Source organism: Oncorhynchus gorbuscha, linkage group LG02 (assembly GCF_021184085.1).
Source record: "Oncorhynchus gorbuscha isolate QuinsamMale2020 ecotype Even-year linkage group LG02, OgorEven_v1.0, whole genome shotgun sequence".
Classification (NCBI taxonomy): domain Eukaryota; kingdom Metazoa; phylum Chordata; class Actinopteri; order Salmoniformes; family Salmonidae; genus Oncorhynchus; species Oncorhynchus gorbuscha.
In genome coordinates, this window is record NC_060174.1 from 90,025,785 (window position 1) to 90,052,967 (window position 27,183).

General features: G+C 45.8%; 1 protein-coding gene across 4 annotated transcripts in view; it reads right to left on the reverse strand.

Moving 5' to 3' along the window:
* The window catches only part of LOC124012624 (unconventional myosin-VIIa-like), a 91,507-nt gene that overhangs the window by 41,796 nt on the left and 22,528 nt on the right, over positions 1 to 27,183 (reverse strand). Inside the window, exons 3-26 of one of the 4 annotated variants that reach the window (XM_046326462.1) lie at positions 21,561 to 21,674; positions 21,033 to 21,185; positions 20,074 to 20,091; positions 19,261 to 19,445; positions 18,608 to 18,729; positions 17,618 to 17,760; positions 14,730 to 14,843; positions 14,146 to 14,299; positions 13,007 to 13,083; positions 12,764 to 12,883; positions 12,379 to 12,521; positions 11,707 to 11,917; positions 11,029 to 11,164; positions 8,742 to 8,848; positions 8,204 to 8,245; positions 6,027 to 6,164; positions 5,619 to 5,777; positions 5,346 to 5,438; positions 5,079 to 5,173; positions 4,571 to 4,655; positions 4,100 to 4,318; positions 3,549 to 3,746; positions 3,176 to 3,295; positions 2,765 to 2,971 (exon numbers count right to left, since the gene is read on the reverse strand). In XM_046326462.1, coding sequence (XP_046182418.1) covers positions 2,765 to 2,971; positions 3,176 to 3,295; positions 3,549 to 3,746; positions 4,100 to 4,318; positions 4,571 to 4,655; positions 5,079 to 5,173; positions 5,346 to 5,438; positions 5,619 to 5,777; positions 6,027 to 6,164; positions 8,204 to 8,245; positions 8,742 to 8,848; positions 11,029 to 11,164; positions 11,707 to 11,917; positions 12,379 to 12,521; positions 12,764 to 12,883; positions 13,007 to 13,083; positions 14,146 to 14,299; positions 14,730 to 14,843; positions 17,618 to 17,760; positions 18,608 to 18,729; positions 19,261 to 19,445; positions 20,074 to 20,091; positions 21,033 to 21,185; positions 21,561 to 21,674 — 3,153 coding nt within the window. The remainder of the gene's footprint in view (positions 1 to 2,764; positions 2,972 to 3,175; positions 3,296 to 3,548; positions 3,747 to 4,099; positions 4,319 to 4,570; positions 4,656 to 5,078; positions 5,174 to 5,345; positions 5,439 to 5,618; positions 5,778 to 6,026; positions 6,165 to 8,203; positions 8,246 to 8,741; positions 8,849 to 11,028; positions 11,165 to 11,706; positions 11,918 to 12,378; positions 12,522 to 12,763; positions 12,884 to 13,006; positions 13,084 to 14,145; positions 14,300 to 14,729; positions 14,844 to 17,617; positions 17,761 to 18,607; positions 18,730 to 19,260; positions 19,446 to 20,073; positions 20,092 to 21,032; positions 21,186 to 21,560; positions 21,675 to 27,183) is intronic. The other 3 variants (XM_046326470.1, XM_046326478.1, XM_046326486.1) reach the window with 3 other exon arrangements.

Here is a 27,183-nt window from a genome sequence, read left to right on the forward strand (position 1 = left end):
GTTATTCAGCACTGTCAACACCTTGTTCAACACTTTTATAAAGCCAAAAAATGCACTTTCTCCCTACTTCCACTCACACTGGCTGCAACAACCAGTACTGCAGGGTTTCAATAAGCTTGCGTTGTTATTATTTGCAGGTTGTGTCTTTTTTTTAAAATCATGGAATATTTACTTTTCTCTGATCATAGGAGTAACAACATGAATTGGTGCATGAGTCTGAAATAATGCAGTGCCACCAGCTGGAAGACTGTGTCCCCTTTTCTCAGCAGAGGGAGGGAAAGAGGAGGGAAGGTGAGTCAGGTTAGAGGCGGCCTCACGCTGCTCCCTCCCCTGAGACTGACCATCAGATGCAGGCTATCAGTCCAGTAAAAAAAAATATATATATTATGCTCACTCTGCTGTGCCTCACAAGTAATACAACACATGATCTATTACAAGTGTGATCAAACAGGCAAAACATCAGTATAGAGACAAGGTGGAGTTGCAATTCAACGGCTCAGACACAAGACGCATGTGGCAATCCCGGTCTACAAAAGGAAAACCAGCCACGTCGCGGACACCGATGTCTTGCTTCTGGACACCTTCTTTGCCCACTTTGAGGATAACACAGTGCCACTGACGCAGCCCACTACTAAGGAATGTGGGCTCTCCTTCTCTGAGGCCGACGTGAGTAAGACATTTAAACGTGTTAATCTAGACGGCATCCCTAGCTGCATCCTCAGAGCATCAGCAGACCAGCTGGCTGGTGTTTTTATGGACATATTCAATCGCTCACTATCCCAGTCTGCTGTCCCCACATGCTTCAAGATGGCCACCATTGTTGCTGTACCAAAGAATTGGTAACTGAACTAAATGATTATTGCCCTGTAGCGCACACTTCTGTCATCATGAAATGCTTTGAGAGACTATTCAAGGATTATATCACCTTACATGTCACCCTAGACCCACTTCAATTCGCTTAAAGCCCCAACAGGTCCACAGACGATGTAATCGCCATCACACTGCACACTGCCCTATCCCATCTGGACAAGAGGAATACCTATGTAAGAATGCTGATCATTGACTACAGCTCACCATTCAACACCATAGTGCACTCCAAGCTCATCATTAAGCTCGAGGCTCTGGGTCTGAACCTTGCCCTGTGCAATTGGGTCCTGGACATCCTGACGGACTGCCCCCAGGTGGTGAAGGTAGGAAACAATACCTCCACTTCGCTGTTCCTCAACACTGGGGCTCCACAAGGGTGTGTGCTCAGCCCCCTCCTGTACTTCCTGTTCACCCATGAATTTGTGGCCAAGCCCGCCTCCAACTCAATCATCAATATTGCAGATGACACAGCAGCAGTAGGCTTGATTACCAACAACAGCGAGACAGCCTATAGGGAGGAGGTGCGGGCTCTGGGAATGTGGTGCCAGGAAAACAACCTCTCACTCAACGTCAACAAAACAAAGGAGGACTTCAGGAAACAGCAGAGGGAGCACTCCCTATCCACATCAACGGGACAGCAGTGGAGAAGGTGGAAAGTTTTAAGTTCCTTGGCGTACACAAACCCGTACAAACTGAAATGGTCCACCCACACAGACAGTGTGGTGAAGAACCTCAGGAGGCTGAAGAAATTCGGCTTGTCACCTAAAATACTCACAAACTTTTACAGATGCACAATTGAGAGCATTCTGTTGGGCTGTATCACCACCTGGTATGGCAACTGCACAGCCCACAACCGCAGGGCTCTCCAGAGGGTGGTGCAGTCTGCACAACTCTTCACCGGGGGAAAACTACCTGCCCTCCAAGAAACCTACAGCACCCGGTGTCACAGGAAGGCTATAAAGATCATCAAGGACAACAACCACCCAAGCCACTGCCTGTTCACCCCGCTATCATCCATAAGGTGAGGTCAGTACAGGTGCATCAAAGCAGGGACCGAGAGACTGAAAAACAGCTTCTATCTCAAGGCCATCAGACAGTTAAATAGCCATCACTAGCACAGAGAGGCTGCTGCCTATACACACAGACTTGAAACCATTGGCCACTTTAATAAATGGAACACTAGTCACATTAATAATCTCACTTTAATAATGTTAACATATCTTGAAATACTCATCTCATATGTATATACTGTATTCTATACTATTCTACTGTATCATAGTCTATGCCGCTCTGACATTGCTCGTCCAAATATTTATATATTCTTAATTCCATTTCTTCACTTAGATTTGTGTGTATATGTTGTGCAATTCTTAGATATTACTTGTTAGCTGCACAAGAAGCTCAAGCATTTCGCTACACCCGCTATAACATCTGCTAAACATGTGTATGTGACGAATAAAATTTGATATCATTTCAAATATAATTTCAAAATGGTCTGGAACAACAACATTGGCAGGGCAATTCAAGCAAAGCCAACATGCAGTGATTATGTATCAGGTCTATAGCCTAATGCTCAAACCTCATTGCTACAGAACAGTTTTTAATTGGTTAATGTTTCATGGGTTTACGTTTTTTAGGTCATGTTTCAAAAGAATCTGAGCTGTAGATCTCAGATTGTATTTTGTCCCAGAAAGTTAACTTATCTAAAAGTGTCTGAAATTGATTGTGTAATTCCATGAAGATTTGTGCAGGAAATGTAAAACATGCTAATTCTGGGGGATATTAATAATTAATTTGTAAGGGGGGTAGCTTTTGTGGGGTTGTGTTAATGTTGAATGAGAAACTCAGGACCCCAACGGCGAAAACACACGATAGGTCAAAAGTTAGGTCAACTCACCAGCTGGTCGCCCTCGTCCTCGTGGAAGAGCAGCGGCTGTTTGAGCGGGCGCCGCACATAGGTGTGTGTGGTGGTGCCCTGGAAGTAGGTGGCGGCAAACTTAGAGAACTTGTACTCCGACAGGTCTTCTTCCTCATCGTCAGGCAGAGGGAGAGCCTCGTCCAAGTCTTCCTCCTCCCCCTCGGCCCGCGGAGCCACCTCCAGGTCCTATAACACACCCATGTAAGTAGGCACAGAGACACAGAGGCATGCACGGAGGGAGTGAAGCAGGCGCAGAGGCATGCATGGAGGGAGTGAAGCAGGCACAGAGACATAGAGGCATGCATGGAGGCAGGCAGACAGGCACCCACCCACCCACGCACACACACAGACATAGCCTATACACCAAGGCACACACACACCCCTACTCACCTCGAAGCCGGCCGGCCCCTGTCCCTCCAGGTTGGGCAGTGCCCCTGTGTTCCCCAGGAAGCCAAACATCTGGTCCACCATGTCTGAGTGGTCCACTGGCTGCTGCCTCTCCCGCTCCACCTGTTGTGTTGAGTTTGAGTTATTAAGACAAACAATGGACAATATCAAACATATAACACAAGGTAGCTCCAGTATGTGTAGCCTGGTCCCAGATTGACCTGTTTGTGCTGTCTTGCCACATCTATGGTCATTGTCACACTACAGTCACACTACTAATTTTCGCTCATTGACACCAATGGATGAATAAGTGAACATTTGTCTAAAGTAGAAGTTAAGATTCACCTCTAAGTAACCAATTAGCTGCTTCAGATACCTGTTCCACCAGCTCCTTCTTCCGTCGTGCCTCCTCCCGTGCCTCCTTCTCCCTCTGCTCCTCCTGACGGGTCAGCTCGGCCAGGCGCTCCTGGTGACTCCTCTCGGCCTCAGCCCGCGCCCGCCGCGCCGTCATCTGATTCATCAGGCGCTCCTCCTCAGCCAGACGCTGGCCCTCCGCTTCTTTACGCCGCCGGTGCTGAGAAAGGGGCAAGAGAGTTGTTTAATTACTTACAATATCTCTTAAATGTTTTTAAATATTCCTAGATGTCAAAGTAATGTAACAGGAAGTAAACAGGTAACAAAATATTCAGTAAATTGAAAAAGCAGAAGCAAAGGAGCTTAGATAAAATAGCCTTGAGTTCATGAAAGTACAATAACCTAAAGATATCTGTGTGTTTTCAGTCACTGCGTTTCTGCTGTTACACTACAGGACATACAGTATGAGTCTTATATTTTGCCCCACTCGCTTTACTTTAGCCCTGTTGATTTGCTGTGTGTGTGTCTACCTCTGTGTGTATTAGTATGCATGTGAGTATTGTAATATCTTACCTCTGCCCTGAGTCTCTGGGTAACCCTCCGCGCGATCATGCCCCGGGCATATGCCTGGATGGTGATCACCGCATGCAGCTGCCGCCAAAAGGACCGCCTCACCATGAAACCACGGCAACGGGCCTGTATTTGGGTGACGCGCGTTTTGGCCAATCGGTAGGTGACAAAGAGTTTCCTTGACCTATAGAGGGCTTGGAGGCGCAGGAAGCCCACCCTCATCTGGATAGGAGACACCAAACACCAATAGAACACAGATATAATGTTCTAACAACATAACTACACCAATATAACACAACAATAATGTTATAGCAACATAACTACAACACATAACTCAGCAATTATGGAACATGCTTTTAAGGAACGTCCGATGAGGGAATGAATGTCATTCCTTGCCAGGGATACGTCCAAGTGAACCGTTCAGGAAATGGATGATTGTGAAATGTCAGTAACCATGGAGATAGAGGAACTCACTGCACTGTAGTCCTTCCTGCACCGATAGCCACGCCATGTTTTCTGAATGAGTGTCACTGACCTCCTCACCCTCAGGAAGTTAGTCCTGGAAAACACACAGGGGTGAGAGAGGGAGAGGTGCATATAAAAACATATGATAGCATTCTGTAGTGCTCAACCACAACATACAGATGTGCATTAACATGTCCAGTCAATTCAACGGCAGTATCTGAATTAGAACTATTAGGAAGAAAGTTTTTTTTATTTTTTTTATTCCATAAAATATGGATATACAAAATAAACTTGAAGAGGATCCTTCACTGCACCACTTCTGCTCTCCACCCCCACCGCCTGTCCCCTCTCCCCCTCCTAACCCTCTGTTCCTCCATTGTTCCCCTCTTCTTCTCCTCCTCCCTCACTCCCCTCTGTCCTTTCCCCCTTGTCCCCCACCCCTCCATCTCTCCGCCTCTCCCTCTGTCTCTCTATACCCTTCACTCTCAAACCTCCCCTCTCTCCCCTTCTTTCTCACCTCTCCTTCATTCCTCTTACAGCCTTTTGAATAAGGATGACCTTGTCGGTGATGGCCTTGTCCCTCTCTATCTCCAGCTGCATGTCATGGTGGTCCTGAAATGGAGAGGGAGGGGAGGAGCGACATAGAGAGAGAGGATAGGGGTGAGAGGCAAGAGGGAGAGCATTGTTTTATCGTAATATGTAATTTGTGTAATAATGTAGGTGAAAATATGTTGTTTATCAACCAGATAAGCATGTCGATTTGCAATCTATAAAATCCAGACACCTTGAGAAAGATCTTGGTCTTCCCAATCTGCCAGTCATCATCTCGTCCAAGAACTGCCTCCACTATCTTCTGACATGTCCCTCTCAGGTCCTCCTATGAGAAAACAGCGGGGGTTGAATGACACATCTCTCAACCAATAGCCATCCTGAAGTAGAGTAACAGAACATAGTAATATCATTTTCTTATTGGACAAGTCCAGGAGGCCCTCCCTGTTTCAGTCTGGTTTCTTTCTCTGCTCACGGTGCCTAATGAACAGGGTCCAGCTCTGCTCACCTGTCTGTTTGCAGGTTTGACTCCGGGCATGAGTACGCGGTAGCGGTCTACAAACTCTCCGAAGGTGTATCTGATGGGGTAACCGGCGCGCCTGATACGAATGGTCTCCATCATCCCAGAGTACCTCAGCTGACGCACACACAGCTCCCTGTCAAACAGCTAGATGGACAGACAGACGGGCAGAGTTAACAAAGTGAACAGCCGTAAGAGAATGGTAAACGAACATCGTTACACACACAAGCATGGATGCGAACACACACACAGATAAACAGGCATGTACACACACAGGCATGTACACACACAGGCAGGTACACACAAAGGCAGGTACACACACAGGCAGGTACACACAAGCACACGCACACATAAACACAATATTTCATGCTAGTACGTTCCTCAGGTTGGACTCACCATGGGTTTCTTGAGCTCGTTGGGTTTGATGCAGCGGACGAAGAAAGGCTGACACGCATTGAGTGTTCTCATCAGCAGCTCCAGAGAACGCTTGAACTGGCTGCTCAGAGTAGGGGAACGCTTCCTAGTCTCCACACCCTGCCAAAACACACACACACACACACACACACACACACACACACACACACACACACACACACACACACACACACACACACACACACACACACACACACACACACACACACACACACACACACACACACACACACACACACACACACACACACACACACACACACACACACACATTTACAGTACCAGTCAAAAGTTTGGACACACCTACTCATTCAATGTTCTTCTTTATTTGTACTATTTTCTAAAATGTAGAATAGTAGTGAAGACATCAAACTATGAAATAACACATGGAATCATGTAGTAACCAAAAACAAATCAAAATATATTTTATATTTGAGATTCTTCAAAGTAGCCTCCCTTTGCCTTGATGAAAGCTTTGCACACTCTTGGCTTTCTCTCAACCAGCTTCATGATGAATACTTTTCCAACAGTCTTGAAGGAGTTCCCACATATGCTGAGCACTTGTTGGCTGCTTTTCCTTCACTCTGTGGTCCAAATCATCCCAAACCATCTCAATTGGGTTGAGGTCGGGGGATTATGGAAGCCAGGTCATCTACTTCAGCACTTCATCACTCTCCTTCTTGTTCAAATAGCCCTTATACAGACTGGATGGGTGTTTTGTATCATTGTCCTGTTGAAAAACAAATGAAAGTCCCACTAAGCGCAAGCCAGATGGGATGGCGTATTGCTGCAGAATGCTGTGGTAGCCATGCTGGTTAAGTGTGCCTTGAATTCTAAATAAATCACTGACAGTGTCACCAGAAAAGCACCCCCACACCATCACACCTCCTCCTACTGTCACACCCTGATCTGTTTCACCTGTCTTTGTGCTTCTCTCCACCCCTCTCCAGGTGTCGCCCATCTTCCCCCCCAGATTTCCACCGGTCTAATGTCCATTGCATTATTATTGGTGTCCTTTTGTAGTGGTTTCTCTGCAGCAATTTGACCATGAAGGCCTGATTCACACAGTCTCCTTTGAACAGTTGATGTTGATATGTGTCTGTTACTTGAACTCTGGAAATAATTTATTTGGGCTGCAATCTGAGATGAAGGTAACTCTAATGAACTTATCCTCTGCAGCAGAGGTAACTCTGGGTCCTCTTTTCCTGTAGCAGTCCCCATGAAAGCCAGCTTCATCATAGTGCTTGATGGTTTTTGCGACTCCACTTGAAGAAAAATTCAAATTTCTTGAAGTTTTCCCACATTGACTGACCTTCATGTCTTAAAGTAATGGACTGTTGTTTCTCTTTGCTTATTTGTCCTGTTTTTGCCATAATATGGACTTGGTCTTTACCAAATAGGGCTATCTTCTGTATACCAACCCTACCTTGTCACAACACAACTGATTGGCTCAAATATATTAAGAAGGAAAGAAATTCCACAAATTAACTTTTAAGAAGGCACACCTGTTAATTGAAATGTATTCCAGGTGACTACCTCATGAAGCTGGTTGAGAGAATGCTAAGAGTGTGCAAAGCTGTCATCAAAGCAAAGGGTGGCTACTTTGAAGAATCTCAAATATAAAATATATTTTGATTTGTTTAACACTTTTTTTGGTTACTACATGATTCCATATGTGTTATTTCATGTCTTCACCTTTATTCTACAATGTAAAAAATAGTAAAATAAAGAAAAACCCTTGAATGAGTACTTTATACAGTATACCATACATTTAAATGAACATTTTACAGCAGGGAATCCTACAGATTGTTTAAATGTAGGTGTAAACTCTAAATGCCACTTTAAATAACAGTGTTTCTCAAATAGTCGGTCAGGACCCCCTGGCGGGATGTGGCCAGTTCATGCTTGGTCGCAGTGTCAAATGAGGTGGCCACAGGATAAAATATTTGAGAATCACTGTTTTAATATTAGGACCACTGGGGTGAAGACTGAAAAGAAAGAGGGACAGAAAGGTTTGAGTTCCACAGAGGATGGATGGATGGAGGGGGTTTTGGGGTAAGCACAAGCTACATAAGGTTTGACATTGGTGGCAGCAGTGGGATCTGGGTTTTACCACAGTAGGAATGGCCGTTGTTTACCTTTGGAGGAGGAGTGGTGGGCGGCAGATAGCCACAAAGAAACTGAGGCCAGACAGAACCATAGAACACAACCACAAAGAGAGAAATGGAGAGAATGACAGAGGAAGATTGAGAGACGAAGAGAAGGGAGTGGTGGTATTAGCCATGCCTAATGCTACAGTATGTGAAAGAAGAATAGTAAAGAAGAGAAAGAATCGAGAGTGATAGCTTGATGACATCATCACTGGGAAACAGGAAGCCCATGACTATGGGCCACAAAATATGTCATTACCATCGAGAAAGAAGTGTGTAGACTTATAAAATGGCCACCGGTCTAACCACTACAGACACATTGACTTAACTGGGGAGGCACATTCTAGTTATTGTATTCTATGGTCGAAACCTTGTCTGGAATTCCACCATTTGCTTTCATGGCCTATTCTTAGCCTTTCTCCCTCTTGCTTAGTGGACACAGCCTGGCGGAGTGAGTGGGGAAAATACATTGAAGGAGTCATCATAACATTATCACTATGCGACCACCAGACACGTTATCTCTCACCATGGCGACATCAGCCTGGAAGATCTGCTTGATGAACTTGTTCTTGGAGGAATGTACCAGCTGGATGATGTCAGTATGGAGGCTGTCACGATTCTTCTCCAAGAAGCCTGAAAGAACACAGGGGTCAGTAATGCCCAATTCCAAAACAACCCCTAGTCCGACCCCTTACCTATGCAGTTGTGGAGAAACTGTACATGGAGTCTATCGGAGGGCGAGGGGGAGCTATTACCACATTGCTTACACCTGGCATACCCTTTCTATGGTATAGGGGCTGTGGATTACACCTGGCATACCCTTTCTATAGTATAGGGGCTATGGGTTACACCTGGCATACCCTTTCTATAGTATAGGGGCTATGGGTTACACCTGGCATATCCTTTCTATAGTATAAGGGCTATGGGTTACACCTGGCATATCATTTCTATAGTATAGGGGCTATGGGTTACACCTGGCATATCCTTTCTATAGTATAGGGGCTATGGGTTACACCTGGCAGATCCTTTCTATAGTATATGGGCTATGGGTTACACCTGGCATATCCTTTCTATAGTATAGGGGCTATGGGTTACACCTGGCATATCCTTTCTATAGTATAGGGGCTATGGGTTACACCTGGCATATCCTTTCTATAGTATAGGGGCTATGGGTTACACCTGGCATATCCTTTCTATAGTATAGGGGCTATGGGTTACACCTGGCATATCCTTTCTATAGTATAGGGGCTATGGGTTACACCTGGCATATCCTTTCTATAGTATAGGGGCTATGGGTTACACCTGGCATATCCTTTCTATAGTATAGGGGCTATGGGTTACACCTGGCATATCCTTTCTATAGTATAGGGGCTATGGGTTACACCTGGCATATCCTTTCTATAGTATAGGGGCTATGGGTTACACCTGGCATATCCTTTCTATAGTATAGGGGCTATGGGTTACACCTGGCATATCCTTTCTATAGTATAGGGGCTATGGGTTACACCTGGCATATCCTTTCTATAGTATAGGGGCTATGGGTTACACCTGGCATATCCTTTCTATAGTATAGGGGCTATGGGTTACACCTGGCATATCCTTTCTATAGTATAGGGGCTATGGGTTACACCTGGCATATCCTTTCTATAGTATAGGGGCTATGGGTTACACCTGGCATATCCTTTCTATAGTATAGGGGCTATGGGTTACACCTGGCATATCCTTTCTATAGTATAGGGGCTATGGGTTACACCTGGCATATCCTTTCTATAGTATAGGGGCTATGGGTTACACCTCCTTTCTATAGTATAGGGGCTATGGGTTACACCTGGCATATCCTTTCTATAGTATAGGGGCTATGGGTTACACCTGGCATATCCTTTCTATAGTATAGGGGCTATGGGTTTTACCTGGCATATCCTTTCTATAGTATAGGGGCTATGGGTTACACCAGGCATATCCTTTCTATAGTATAGGGGCTATGGGTTACACCTGGCATATTATTTCTATAGTATAGGGGCTATGGGTTACACCTGGCATATCCTTTCTATAGTATAGGGGCTATGGGTTACACCTGGCATATCCTTTCTATAGTATAGGGGCTATGGGTTACACCTGGCATATCCTTTCTATAGTATAGGGGCTATGGGTTACACCTGGCATATCCTTTCTATAGTATAGGGGCTATGGGTTACACCTGGCATATCCTTTCTATAGTATAGGGGCTATGGGTTACACCTGGCAGATCCTTTCTATAGTATAGGGGCTATGGGTTACACCTGGCATATCCTTTCTATAGTATAGGGGCTATGGGTTACACCTGGCATATCCTTTCTATAGTATAGGGGCTATGGGTTACACCTGGCATATCCTTTCTATAGTATAGGGGCTATGGGTTACACCTGGCATATCCTTTCTATGGTATAGGGGCTATGGATTACACCTGGCATATCACTTCTATGGTATAGGGGCTATGGGTTACATCTGGCATATCCTTTCTATGGTATAGGGGCTATGGATTACACCCGGCAGATCACTTCTATGGTATAGGGGCTAGGAGTTCCTCCTGACAGATCCTAGGGGTTACACCTGGCAGATCTTTTCTATGGTGTAGGGGCTAGGGTTTGATTTGATATTGAGCATTTGACCAACTAGTAGATTTGCTGGAATTCAATACTTTTTCTTCTGACCATGAACCAACCAAATCCTACTACATGGAGCATTGGTGACTTTCTTATATAATTGCAATGACTTAGAGGTATACATGTAAGCATTGGGTTGAGTATGAAGCCAATGCCTTAGAATAGGCTTACCTCTGGTCTCGTAATGGACCACCCCAGCAAAGTGCTGGATGCCAAACTGGGTCATGTAGGTGTTCTTAGGAGGGTGGTAGTTGGTGTTGAGTTTGTGCTGAGAGTTGAGTTTATACAACATGGTGGCGTCTGTTCCCTGAGAGACACAGACAGAAAAAACATTTAGGCTGTGTCTGAAATGATAACCTCTTCCCTATATGGTCCTATGTAGTTCAGTTGGTAGAGCATGGCGCTTGCAACATCAGGATAGTGGGTTTGATTCCCAGGACCACCCGTACGTAAAATGTATGCATGTAAGCTGCTTTGGATAAAAGTGATTGGTAAATGGTATATATTATATTATTAGGGTGCTAAGGATTAGGGTGCTATCTCGGACGCACCCTTAAAGTTTGTGACCACAAACAAATACAATTCAATAGCACTTTATAACCCATTCAAGGACAAAGTCATAATCAGGTTACAATTTCAATGTTTAGTTGCACCGTGGTCTTGCTATGCAATACGACAATCCTCTCTGCATGACTCCTAGCGATAATCTGTCACAAAATCGGTACCTTGTTACATGGTTTAAAAAAAAACTTTATAGTGCCTGTGATTGTCCACCCCCTCTTACAATACCTAAACTCAATATGCATATGAATTGACCGACAATTGTAAGGTGCCATATAGGTACTGTACCTTGGGGAACTTGCTCTCTTCATCTATGAGAGATATGATGTTCATGGGTTTATTGGCGATCATATCCAGAGCATCCTGGTTGTCGGTGAACTCGATATGTTGCCAGTTGATGTCCTCCAGGTTGTACTCCTCCTGCTCCAGCTTGAACACATGCCTCACAAAGAACTGCTGCAGGTTCTCATTGGCAAAGTTGATGCACAGCTGCTCAAAGCTTCAGGGAAGAAGGAACATAGCGAGAGCGGGTCATTCTGCAGCCAGTTCATTTAGGGGTGTGTGTGCGTCCTCACTTTTGATAGTAAAACGTGTCAGTGTGTGTGAGGTTGTGTGTGGTTATCGTTGGAAAAATTGATGCACAGCTTCTCGAAGCAACAGGGAAGGAATGTAGCCAGAGCTGGTCACTGGACAGACAATCAAGTTCAGCTATACTGGTAAAAAGCATGTCAACCGCCAAATCAAATAAAGAGGCTGTCGACTTTAGTCTGACATTAGTCGGACACATACTATTGTCACCCAATTTTTCAACAGAGATGATTATGATTATGATTATGTCATGGTATGTCATGTCATGTTCAGTTCTAATGTACCCTAAATGGACAACAAAGCTGTTAGACTTTAGAATTTGAAACAAATGACTACAACATCCCTAAAGCTTGGGTCAGTGAGAGGACCCACCTGTTGACAGTAAAGTTCTCAAAGCCGAAGATGTCAAGCAGGCCGATGGACCTCCTTACGATCTTACTCTCACAGGACGAAGGTCTAAAGATGGCCGCGTTGATCTTGTCCACGATCCACACAAACAACCTCCCATAGATACCCTGGGACAGGAGGGACGATTTTCATTTGCCATGTGTGTGTTGTTGTTGTGTGTGTGAGTGTGTCTACACAAACAAGCTCCCATAGATACTTTGGGAGAGACAGTTTTCATTAGACAGGAGGGAACATTAACCTTCTGTGAAGGAACAGATTTAGTATTGTGTGTGAGAGTGTGTGTATGTTCTCACTTTGATACTAAAATGTGTATGTGTTCCATTGCATGCGTGTGTGTGAGGGTCCTGACCTTGACGAAGGCGTTTCTGACGTCCAGGCCCTGTTCCATGCTGAGGGGAGTGGACACACTCTCGCCCCGGGTGATAAGGGTACGTGTGGTCAGACATGACATCACGTCCTTAGGGTCCACCTACATAACAATACAACAACATACTGTAGTAGAGTACAACAACACAATACTCAGACACTGTGATGAACTCTACATCACAAGCCCAGCACAGAGATGGTGTACAGGTAAGTTACTACTACCCACTTCCATCAGAGATGCAGCAGTGGACAGGTCTGGAGATTGCACCACCACACAGGCATCCAGGTTGTCATAGGTATGGGCTGTTGGAGTGTATGTGTTTGCAAGGGGGAGAAAAGGGGGAGAGTCAAGAGTTTTGTTCCAAAACGCTATATCCACCACATCTGTATTTTTTCATCCCAAATGATTTCTTATGGGTACCTTCATGTTTGTGTAAAATATTACTGTTTTCAGATTTCTTATTTCTACATTTCAGATGTGTATTAAAATGGGTTTTAGTTGTAAAACGCGATATATCCCTTGTTTAGCTGGAATGTAATGTTCGTCTCCTGTATATTTCACTGTGATTTGTGGTTGTCTCACCTAACTATCTTAACATGAGTGCACTTACTGTAAGTTGCTCTGAATAAGAGCATCCGCTAAACGACTAAATTGTAAATATTTTACATAAGGATCTTATATTATTGTATTGATTCATAAAAAATAAACACATTTGATTGATTACACAAATGTATCATTTGTACAGTTCTTTATTACAAATGTAGTTATTTATCACATTTCGCTATGTAAAACTTAGCAGTACTACTTATTCATCTGTGAGTGAGGCGGATATATAGTGTTTTGCAACAAAACCTGATCATTTGTCTCTCTGAATTGAAACCATCAAGTGATAGATTTGAACAAATACATGTCTGTCATTGAACATCCCTATGCCATGATTAGTTAGTGGAAAAACACCAATCTCTTTCATCATTTCTTTAAGCAATCTAATTTACCAACATTTCTGAAAATGGATATATAGCGTTTTGGAATTAAACCCTCCAAGTCAATTATGTAAGTCAATTATCCAAGTGCATTTTTGTGTCAGTTTTGGAAGACTACCCCTCTGTAAACCTGGAACCAAATTCAAGTGAGAACAAGACAGGGATTAACAACTTCCTCAAGGGTAAAATCCCCTCACTTTTGCTGCTCCCACAAGTGATCTTTTATAACACTTTCAATATTTAAAAGATGACTTGTGGGAGCAGCAAACAGTGCATGAACATAAGCTTTTTATATATATAGTTGCCCAGCTCCTGTGTCGAGTTTGAAGGCATTGTATTGTGCGCCAACACTCTCTTTCCAAAATGGCCACCTCTGCCCACCCTCGTAGCGCAGGTTGCCCATGTGCAGGATGGCCGCCAGTAGTTTGGAGATCTCCCAGTTCTCTGTCTCTGTGAACATCAGCACCTTCATGGCCGACAGGATGCTGGAGTAATCTTTAAGGTCATCACGTCCATCACATTTTGTACAGTTCCCCTAGAGAGGGACATACACATAATGTATAGCCATTCATTATCTATACTGTATAGTACATTCATTATTGCCCATGCGCAGGATGGACGCCAGTAGTTTGGAGATCTCCCAGTTCTCTGTCTCTGTGAACATCAGCACCTTCATGGCCAACAGGATGCTGGAGGAATCCTTTAGGTCATCATGGCCATTATTTTTTATTCAACTCTTTATTATTGATATTGGTTATTGTACTGCAATATTGAGGGATTTAGTACATGAGCATTTTGCTGCACCTTTTATACCTGCTGTAAACTGTGTACGTGACAAATAACATTGGATTTGATATATACTGTGAGTTATATACATAAACATATGCACGCACACACACACACACACCGGTATACACATATACAATAGGAGCTGCACACACCCCCCGCTCACACCCACTACTCACCATGGTGAGGTAGGAGTAGTCAGTGGCTAGGCCCAGGCCCAGCTTGGTCTTCAGCTCTGGGGCCATGCCCCGCAACATACAGTAGAAGATGTGATAGTTCCTCTCATCCGCAGCCTGGAGGAGAGAATGACACAGCAGGGTCGAGTTCATAGGGTCCAAAACAAAAGAAAACTGTCAAAACGGGAAACTGTCTGCAAACTCAAGACTTCTCCAGTATGTACTGTTCTATTCCACTCTATAGCCCCTCCCCCCGGACCCTATAGCCCCTCCCCCTGGACCCTTACCTGTCTGCAGACCCTATAGCCCCTCCCCCTGGACCCTTACCTGTCTGCAGACCCTATAGCCCCTATCCCTGTACCCGTACCTGTCTGCAGACCCTATAGCCCCTCCCCTGGACCCATACCTGTCTGCAAACCCTATAGCCCCTCCCACTGGACCCTATAGCCCCTCCCCTGGACCCTTACCTGTCTGCAAACCCTATAGCCCCTCCCCTGGACCCTTACCTGTCTGCAGACCCTATAGCCCCTCCCCTGGACCCTTACCTGTCTGCAGACCCTATAGCCCCTATCCCTGTACCTGTACCTGTCTGCAGACCCTATAGCCCCTCCCCCTGGACCCTTACCTGTCTGCAGACGCTATAGCCCCTCTCCCTGGACCCGTACCTGTCTGCAAACCCTATAGCCCCTCCCCCTGGACCCTTACCTGTCTGCAAACCCTATAGCCCTTCTCCCTGGACCCGTACCTGTCTGCAAACCCTATAGCCCCTCCCCTGGACCCTTACCTGTCTGCAGACGCTATAGCCCCTCTCCCTGGACCCGTACCTGTCTGCAAACCCTATAGCCCCTCCCCCTGGACCCTTACCTGTCTGCAAACCCTATAGCCCTTCTCCCTGGACCCTTACCTGTCTGCAGACCCTATAGCCCCTCTCCCTGGACCCATACCTGTCTGCAAACCCTATAGCCCCTCCCACTGGACCCTATAGCCCCTCCCCTGGACCCTTACCTGTCTGCAGACCCTATAGCCCCTCCCCTGGACCCGTACCTGTCTGCAGACCCTATAGCCCTCCCCCTGGACCCTTACCTGTCTGCAGACCCTACAGCCCTTCCCCTGGACCCTTACCTGTCTGCAGACACTATAGCCCCTCTCCCTGGACCCGTACCTGTCTGCAGACCCTATAGCCCCTCCCCCCTGGACCCATACCTGTCTGCAAACCCTATAGCCGCTCCCACTGGACCCTATAGCCCCTCCCCCTGGACCCTTACCTGTCTGCAGACCCTATAGCCCCTCTCCCTGGACCCGTACCTGTCTGCAGACCCTATAGCCCCTCTCCCTGGACCCGTACCTGTCTGCAGACCCTATAGCCCCTCTCCCTGGACCCGTACCTGTCTGCAGACCCTATAGCCCCTCCCCCCTGGACCCATACCTGTCTGCAAACCCTATAGCCCCTCCCACTGGACCCTATAGCCCCTCCCCCTGGACCCGTACCTGTCTGCAGACCCTATAGCCCCTCTCCCTGGATCCTTACCTGTCTGCAGACCCTATAGCCCCTCTCCCATGACCCGTACCTGTCTGCAGACCCTATAGCCCCTCTCCCTGGACCCTTACCTGTCTGCAGACCCTATAGCCCCTCTCCCTGGACCCTTACCTGTCTGCAGACCCTATAGCCCCTCTCCCTGGACCCGTACCTGTCTGCAAACCCTATAGCCCCTCCCACTGGACCCTTACCTGTCTGCAAACCCTATAGCCCCTCCCACTGGACCCTTACTTGTCTACAGACCCTATAGCCCCTCTCCCTGGACCCGTACCTGTCTGCAGATCCTATAGCCCCTCCCCCCTGGACCCATACCTGTCTGCAAACCCTATAGACCCTCTCACTGGACCCTATAGCCCCTCCCCCTGGACCCATACCTGTCTGCAGACCCTATAGCCCCTCTCCCTGGACCCGTACCTGTCTGCAGACCCTATAGCCCTCCCCCTGGACCCTTACCTGTCTGCAGACCCTATAGCCCCTCTCCCTGGACCCTTACCTGTCTGCAGACCCTATAGCCCCCTCCCCCTGGACCCATACCTGTCTGCAAACCCTATAGCCCCTCCCACTGGACCTTATAGCCCCTCCCCTGGACCCTTACCTGTCTGCAGACGCTATAGCCCCTCTCCCTGGACCCGTACCTGTCTGCAAACCCTATAGCCCCTCCCCCTGGACCCTTACCTGTCTGCATACCCTATAGCCCCTCCCCTGGACCCCTACCTGTCTGCAGACGCTATAGCCCCTCTCCCTGGACCCGTACCTGTCTGCAAACCCTATAGCCCCTCTCCCTGGACCCGTACCCGTCTGCAAACCCTATAGCCCCTCCCCCTGGACCCTTACCTGTCTGCAAACCCTATAGCCCCTCCCCCTGGACCCTTACCTGTCTGCAAACCCTATAGCCCCTCTCCCTGGACCCTTACCTGTCTGCAAACCCTATAGCCCCTCCCCCTGGACCCTTACCTGTCTGCAAACCCTATAGCCCCTCCCCCTGGACCCTTACCTGTCTGCAAACCCTATAGCCCCTCCCCCTGGACCCTTACCTGTCTGCAAACCCTATAGCCCCTCCCCCTGGACCCTTACCTGTCTGCAAACCCTATAGCCCCTCCCCCTGGACCCTTACCTGTCTGCAAACCCTATAGCCCCTCCCCCTGGACCCTTACCTGTCTGCAAACCCTATAGCCCCTCTCCCTGGACCCTTACCTGTCTGCATACCCTGTAGCCCCTCCCCCTGGCCCTTACCTGTCTGCAAACCCTATAGCCCCTCCCCCTGGACCCTTACCTGTCTGCAAACCCTATAGCCCCTCCCCCCTGGACCCTTACCTGTCTGCAAACCCTATAGCCCCTCCCACTGGACTCTTACCTGTCTGCAGACTCGGGACTTCTCCAGAAGATACTGTTCTATCTTTGCCCCCTCGATTGCACCTCTCTTGTTAAAGTGGATGTCGATGTATTTCCCAAAGCGACTGGAGTTGTCATTCCGGATGGTCTTAGCATTCCCGAATGCTGCAGGGATGAAAGATTAAAGTCCAGACTTAGTGTAACAGATGCAGTTCAGTGAACAATGCTCACATGATGAATCACCTTGCCTGAGACCTGAAGAGTATTGTGGCATGCAGTACACCAGGGTTTCCAACCCTGGTCAGATAGTCACATTAGCTTAGAGAGACATAGCTAATACAGTCCACATGTAGAATACACAGACGGAAACTTCAGAACGGGCAAATGAGGCTTTAGACATGGATAGGAGGCCCAATTGTTATGTTATTTCCGGGTCACACCAGGTGTTAATGCCAGCTTGGCATAGAGAGGTGAATGAATGCCCTGCCTGACTTAAGCTGTACACCAAATTGTCAGATCACTACTCTTGGCCTGGAGGGTGTTTCCTTCACCCCTGTACTTCTTCCAGGGAAAGAACGCAAGTCATGAATCTGTGTTTTAAGGACTCTTTGAAGAATGCATCCCAAGTTCAGCTTTTCCTACACAGCTTCTGTGATTCTAGCCTACATTTTTTTTTAAACAAACCTGCCCCTGAGGTAGCTTGGAGCAAGTGTACAGTATCTCTGTATTCTACACAACACCACATTTGCCTTGCCAAGTAACATGAGGGCAAGTTGGCTAATGCAGCGACAGTCAGCAAGCACCCTAGCTATTACATTTCATCAGTGTGGATATACTGTGGTTAGTCTCACAAAATTCAATAGAATACTGGTATGGACATTGGCATCTATGGAAACATAACTATAAGACGGCCATCTTGGTCAGGAAATGTTTTCAATTAAACTGGTTTGGAATTTGACCAAGATGGCTGCCATAGCCCATTCTAGTGTCTCATCTCAATGTTGAGTCTGACCTTCCAGTATGGGGTTGGCCTCCAGGACCTGTTGCTCAATCCAGGAATGTTGTCCACTGATGGCTGCCAGGAACTGCAGGATCAACTTGGTGCTCTCTGTCTTACCTGCCCCAGACTCACCACTGAGGAACACAGGAGGAGATGCAATATTTTATGTATAGAAGCAGACAGACAGACAGACAGACAGACAGACAGACAGACAGACAGACAGACAGACAGACAGACAGACAGACAGACAGACAGACAGACAGACAGACAGACAGACAGACAGACAGACAGACAGACAGACAGACAGACAGACAGACAGACAGACAGACAGACAGACAGACAGACAGACAGACAGACAGACAGACAGACAGACAGACAGACAGACAGACAGACAGACAGACAGACAGACAGACAGACAGACAGACAGACAGACAGACAGACAGACAGACACGCACGCACACGTAAATACAGCAACTCAAACACATGCTCACTTAAATAGTGAAACCCAAATGCGCACACTCACACTCACACTCACACACACACACACACACACACACACACACACACACACACACACACACACACACACACACACACACACACACACACACACACACACACACACACACGCACGCACGCACACACGCACACACAAATACACTAACCTGATGATGCAGCACTGGTCCTTGTTGTTCCTCTGCATGTTGAAGTAGCAGTTGTCTGCTATGGCAAAGATGTGAGGTGGCATCTCCCCAATCTTCTTATTGGTGTACAGGCGGATCTGGTCTGGAGTGTAGATGGGCAGCAGCTGGTAAGGGTTTACCGCCACCAGAATCGACCCTGTGTAAGTCTGCAGGGAGAGGTAAAAGTCAAAAGGTGAAATGGTCAAGGTTCATGCCAAGATGAGGGCAACCATGTTCTCCCTGAGGATTTGGCGATAACTTGATTTGTCGCTAGTTTTAGCATGTTTTGTTGCTAGCGATAGCACAATTTGTCACTTTCTTTGTGATTAGGCTAGTCACTAGGTTCGTGATCACTGAGATAATGTATTGTGAACCTGATGAAGATTGATCATTTCAATTCAGAACTACAAAATCATTGGAAGTTGAGATTGAAAGTCCCCTTAATTGTGCATAATCTAAACATAATAATCAGTCATAATAACCCATGATTTGTTGTACTTCCAAGCCTGCAGGCCAAAGCTGTGGTGTGTTCTAAAAGTTCACGTGTGTTGAACATTTCCGCTTTGATGGTCAAAGCACATGTAACAAGCTGGATCAAAGGTTAAGCACGAAGCAGAGCTTGGCCTTCAGCCTAGCAGAGATTATATATAGCCATTCATTCAGTGACAGCAAAGAAAATGAAAGTAGTAGAAGTGCTAGCATTAATGTCATGGGCTAGCTTGTTAGCATGTTCCTTTTCAGCTTTTAAAAAAATAAATAGGAAAGAGCATGCTTGTCTCTGTAGTTTGTACTCACCCTTCCCCCACAATTTGTCTATACAGAGAGATAGGGAGGGGGATGAAGAGGGAGAGGAAAGAGGTATAAGGAAAAAGCACAAAACAGGCACAAGTTGATGAGGGACCGACTGGGGAGGACATACAGGGGCTTGGTCTCAATACTCTATAACAGCTTCCTTAACCACCTGTACCACATATATCACAACAGACTGAACACGTTTCCATCATGTGTCCTGCCAGAGCAGTGATACTGAGGAAAGGATATGAGGAGAAGAAGCTGGTTCAAACTATTGAGCCACAGCCAGGCAGGGAAGATAAGGAACCAGTGGTGTTGGGGGGGTTGTGGAGGCCAAGGGAACTAACATGCCAGTATAACCAAGAAAGTAAGTAAAATAACCACACAGACAAGGAAAACCCTATAACAGTCAATCAACAACATGAGCTACATGTCACTAAACAAGGTCACTATGCTGTAAAATTATCAATGGTGGAAAAGTATCCATTTGTCATACAATTGTAAAGATATAAAATTACTCAAGTAAAATTAGAAATCATCCAGTAAAATATTACTTGAGTAAAGGTCTAAAAGTATTTGGTTTCAAGTATACTTAAGTATCAAAAGTAAGTGTATAGTAATTGCAAAAATATACTTAAATATCAAAAGTAAAAGTAAAAGCATAAATCATTTCATATTTCTTTTATTAGGCAAACCAGATGTCATAACTTTATATATTTTTTTTGCGGACAGTCAGGGGCATACTCAATTTACAAATGAAGCATTTGTGTTTAGTGAGTCCACCAGATCAGAGGCAATACGGATGACCAGGGATGTTCTCTTGATACATTTGTGAATTGGACCATTTTCAAATACTTAAGTAGTACTTTAAAGTATTTTTACATAAGTACTTTACACCACTGAAAATGATGGTCTTGTAGTGGTACCAAAGCGAGCAGCCAGTATTGCAGGGGGGGACTCACATAGATGACACGCTCGTTGTAGCGGATGAGCAAGTTCCGCAGGATGCCAGCCTCGTTGAGGTCTCCCAGGCGGATCATATCCTCCACACCGTGGATGGAGGTGGGGTGCATGGGCTTAATGTTGGTGGCATTCTGGGGTGAGATCCAGTGCTCCTGATGGGAGAACAGTTACAGTACAGTCACAGCCATTGAGGAACTATGGTGTCGTAGGCTACTGTGCGTCCATGTGGGCTTGTTAGAGTAAGCTTAAGGCCCTGTTTGAATGCATCCTCCTTTCCTTCCCCTTCCTTGCTTTCTTCCTTCCATTAAGTAATCACTGATAAAAACATGAATGGATAGGTGTAGGCAAGCTTTCCATGGCATTGCTTTTACCAATAATGTCATGTAATGATTACTTGAAGGACGGGAGGAAGGAGGGATGCATTTGAACAGGGCCAAAGTCTTGTTCATCAAAATCTTGTTAATGTCTCGTCGTCTTGTCAAAGTAGTGTCAACGTCCTGTCAACGTCTCATCTCGAGTGGACTTACCCTCCCCTCGTCATCCAGCACCTGGATCTGTCCCGAGTCACAGAGCTTAAGCACGGCTCCCACTGGGACATCGAACTCCCGGCCCGTCTTAAGGTCCAACCAGACATAGTCCCCCTAGAAAGCAACCACAAACACAATCAGCAATCAGGAAGGAATTCTCAGAAAACTCCTTCAGCAAGTTAATGTGCTAGTTTTCTTTCAAGAGCTGCAGTCCCATACAAAGATTTTCTCGATAATGTTTAATTTTAAGGGGCCTTATTACAGTGTAATTCCATATGGAATGACCCTGTATCAAGTATTGTAATTAATTGTAATAATACATAGTTAAACTGTAATAACAACATGTTACTGGAGGTAACTACAGTCTAATTACAGAGGTGTAACAACAAATGCTTGTTACCATGCTTGTTAAAAATGTTAAAGTTTCCAATAGCTTCCCAACCATATCCCAACGCACCATATTTCAGCCTGCACATTTCAGCCTGCACAAACCACGTGAAAAGTGTTAGTTAATTTAATAAAACCGACCACCTCATTGACACAATTCTGTAATAAAGGGCTCTGGAGTCTGATGCCCAGGCCCGATGGCATGAACGAGTTCACAAATGGTTGACATCAAAAAATACTTTCAATTGTTAAATAAATGAACCATGCATTTACTTAACCATAAATTAAACATTATTAGACACATTAATAAACAGTTATGGTTAAAATTGTGAGATAGTCATTCATGCTTGACAAATTGTAAGCCTATTAATCTTGGTTAAATAATGGTTTATAAATGCACTTAAAATGTTCTGTTATGCAGGTGAATGAGGACCCAAAAGCGACTTGGCGAAAACAGAGTCTTTATTCCAGTAAAGGAAATAGGCAATACTCCTAGACAAATCGGAGCAGAAAACAAAGCATAAAAAACTAATTCCACTCGTAGTGACGAGGACAGACTGGAGACTCGACCATAAACTGTAGGTTGCCTCGGGAAGGCACCGACCGTAGCAGACTCAGACACCTGCTCACACGCAGCATCTGAGGGAAACAAGACACGACAGGGCGAGACAAAGACACAGCACGGTGAACAATATACAAGGATCCGACAGGACAGAAACGGAAGACAAGGGGAGAAATAGGGACTCTAATCAGAGGGCAAGATACGGAACAGGTGTGAAAAGATTAGATGATTGATTAGGGGAATAGGAACAGCTGGGAGCAGGAACGGAACGATAGAGAGAAGAGAGAGAGGGAGGGAGAGAGAAAAAAGGGAACGAACCTAAAAAGACCAGCAGGGGGAAAACGAACAGAAGGGAAAGCAAAATGAGAAGACAATATAAGACAAAACATGACATGTTCATAGGACAAACTGTTATTCCATCATGTAACCTTGCAAGGGTTCCACTGTTGGATCAGTGAAATGATTTATTTATCACAGAAATTAAGGCATCATGTCAACATCTACCCGTCTGCACAATACACTCAGAGGGGTTTGTTGAGACTAACATCATGTGACAGTGCGCAAAGAACATGTCGAGAAGGTCAGTGTGCAGACATGAGAGACTGCCATGAAAGAGTATTGTGAACAAGACAAAAACATCAACACAGGAGATAGAAAGTATGTTTTGCATGCTAGCTAATGTTAGCTGGGCTCGATGGTCTTATCTTCCCTGAACCTTGTCCTCAAGGTATCCATACCTCAAGGGTATTACATGAGAAACATCCAGCATGTTAACGTTATCTAGCTAGCTAGCCACTTGTGTCAACAGACTATGAAGAATATTAGTTCCTTTTCAATGTAGCTAAACACTAGCTAACTTAGTGTTAGCAAGCACTATTATTGTTAGCTGGACAAGACAACAACTAGCTAGATAACAGGCCTAAACTATAGAAATCATGATGATAACTAGTATAGGGTAATGTAAATAGTTATAGCTATATACTTTTTCTCTAATACAGATTCCCACAAGGTCTCAGACTTCAAGATGTACCCGGCTCCACGAGGGGGCTAAAGGGGTCTTAGCCCCCTCAGTTGAGACTTGTGCCACCTTAGTTTTAGGTCCCTATATAAAAATAGCAAAAAAGTTCAAATGACTGAGTGACAGGTTGGTGCAAAAAGAAATCTGTATCTCCACTGCGCTGTGTCAACACAATGGACAGAGTGCGTCGTGGTGTGTTTAAGGAAGCTATGGAAAGCCACTGGGGCGGTTAGGTATGACTCCTTTGGGTTCCCATAAAAATCAGGAAAAAGCATTTCTCATATTTGTGGAAGACTAAGTGAATAACATGATAAACCTCCGCTTGTAATGTTTGATTTGGATTTATAAGTGTGGGGTCCAGTTTACCAGTCGGGCCCTGGTGAGGACACCGTGTTGGAGGCCGAACTGTCTCCTTCTTGCTCCTCTGCGGTTCCTATGGGCGCACTCTGCAGGAGTGTCTTCCCTATGATGGCGTGTGAGAGGTTTTCATTCTGACATTGACTCGCACTAAATTGACTATGACAGAGCTCTCTCCGGAGCCTGGAGAGGAGAACATGTGCTCTGACCCTTTCCGTAGGCTTGGAGAGAAAATGACTGCACCGCAAAGGTCTGGAAACCACCCTGGTGTCCACTGTGCATTGTCCGGGAGAGAATGCTCCCTTACCTGCTTCAACAAAGGCCATTTTATGAGCATGGCCTTATTTCTATTACAGCATACTGGATGACTGTCATTCATATTTCATTCACCTAGCTCGATAGGTTTAGGCTACTACATGACACTCAAATTTCCCTATACCTATCATGAGGTTGCTACAACCTACAAATTAAAGTTTACAACGTAGGTGCACAGGTCGAGAGGAAAGTTTTAGTAATCAAGGTGACAGAGAGTGATACATTCAAAACCACCTTGCACACTCTTGCCTGCATCTAGCTGACCTAGGGTGTAATCATTAGTCCAAACCGTTGCAAACGAGAGTTTCTATTGGAGAAATTCAGGTATGTTTATCCATGTTTCATGTGCTTCCATTTAAGATTTTTTTTTCAACATAATCGACAGAATGAATACACCCCTAATCACCCGCACACACAGATCTCTTTCAGAGCAGCCACATACAAACAGCATGATCATTTTACTTGTTGTATAATTAATTCTCACATCTACACACTCTCCTCCTCTCACCTTCTCCCTTCGCTTGTGGACTTCAGTGCACAACATAACAGCTGGCTGTGACAAGGTGAAAAAATCTTTCCAAGCCAAACCTTCATACCATAAACGCTACACACAGCCTACATCACTGTTTCCATATTAGCTAACGTCATAGTCAACATGGCTACTAGAACTAACGCGTTAGTAAACCCACTACAATCATGCAGTACAGTGTACAGCAAGCAGTTTACACCGGCGAGCCCCGGTGTCAATAAATTAATAAAACCGAAAGCTTACTTTGACTTGGAAGAGTTCTAGTGTTGGATAGCCTTAGCCAGCTAGCTAACATAGCATACCTCTCTGGTTGAGCTGGTTGTTTGAGCTTCATTAGCTAGCTAAGTAAGTGAAAGTGAAAGATTAAAGAAATATAGCTAGCTTTCTCTTCAATTTAATTTAAGAAATTAATTTGATCAAAACTGTTCAACTATTGTCTTTCTCTCTCTTTGAGTCAATTACGCACCACGTTTTATGCACTGCACTGCTAGCTAGCTGTAACTTATGCTTTCAGTACTTTCTTTATTCTCTGATCCTTTGATTGGGTGGACAACATGTCAGTTCATGCTGCAAGAGCTCTGATAGGTTGGAGGATGCCCTCCGGAAGTCGTCATAATTACTGTGTAAGTCTATGGAAGGGGGTGAGAACCATGAGCTTCCTAGGTTTTGTATTGAACTCAATGTACCCAGAGGAGGACGGAAACTAGCGGTCCTCTGGCTACACCATGGTGCTACCCCAAAGAGTGCTGCTGAGGCTACTGTAGACCTTCATTGCAAAACAGTGCGTTTTAACAAATTATTTGGTGACGTGAATATATTTAGTATAGTTTTATCTAAAAATGATAACTTTTTTTAATGTGGAACAATTTACATTTATCTGAAATACACTGAGGAGGATGGTCTGCCCCTTCCTCCTCTTAGGAGCCTCCACTGGATTTTCCTTTATTTTCTCCGCCAATCTACATTTAACAAATGGACATAAGATGTTGGTCAATACAGTATGTATCATGTAGTCAGTGCTCGTTCCCAAACCAGAAACCGTGGACTGATGGCAGCATTCGCGCAAACTGAAAGCGCAAACCACTGCTTTTAACCAGGGCAAGGTGACCGGAAACATGACCTAAATACAAACAGTGTAGCTATTTCCTCCGCAAGGCAATCAAACAAGCTAAGCGCAGTATAGAGACAAATTAGAGTTGCAATTCAACGGCTCAGACACAAGAGGTATGTGGCAGGGTCTACAGTCAATCACGGATTACAAAAAGAAAACTAGCCCCGTCGCGGACCAGGATGTCTTGCTCCCAGACAAACAAAATAACTTCTTTGCTCGCTTTGAGGACAATACAGTGCCATTGACACGGCCCACTACCAAAACCTGCGGACTCTCCTTCACTTCAGCCGACGTGAGTAAAACATTTAAAAGTGTTAACCCTCGCAAGGCTGCAGGCCCAGACTGCATCCCCAGCCGCATCCTCAGAGCATGCGCAGACCAGCTGGCTGGTGTGTTTACAGACATATTCAATCAATCCTTATCCCAGTCTGCTGTTCCCACGTGCTTCAAGAGGACCACCATTGTTCCTGTTCCCAAGAAAGCTAAGGTAACTGAGCTAAACGACTACCGCCCCATAGCACTCACTTCCGTCATCATGAAGTGCTTTGAGAGACTAGTCAAGGACCATATCACCTCTACCCTACCTGACACCCTAGACCCACTCCAATTTGCTTACCACCCCAATAGGTCAACAGACGACGCAATCGCAACCACACTGCACACTGCCCTAACCCATCTGGACAAGAGGAATACCTATGTGAGAATGCTGTTCATCGACTACAGCTCAGCATTTAAAACCATAGTACCCTCCAAACCCTGGGTCTCGACCCCGCCCTGTGCAACTGGGTACTGGACTTCCTGACGGGCCGCCCCCAGGTTGATCCTCAACACTGGGGCCCCACAATGGTGCGTTCTGTGCCCTCTCCTGTACTCCCTGTTCACCCATGACTGCATGGCCATGCACGCCTCCAACTCAATCATCAAGTTTGCGGACGAAACTGCAGTGGTAGGCTTGAATAGCAACAACGACGAGGCGGCCTACAGGGAGGAGGTGAGGGCCCTCGGAGTGTGGTGTCAGGAAAATAACCTCACACTCAACGTCAACAAAACAAAGGAGATGATTGTGGACTTCAGGAAACAGCAGAGGGAGCACCCCCCTATCCACATCGACGGGACAGTAGTAGGGTAGTAAGTTTTATGTTCCTCGGCGTAGACATCACGGACAAACTGAATTTGTCCACCCACACAGCAGCGCCTCTTCAACCTCAGGGAGCTGAAGAAATTCGGCTTGTCACCAAAAACACTCACAAACTTCTACAGATGCACAATCGAGAGCATCCTGTCGGGCTGTATCACCGCCTGGTACGGCAACTGCTCCGCCCACAACCGTAAGGCTCTCCAGAG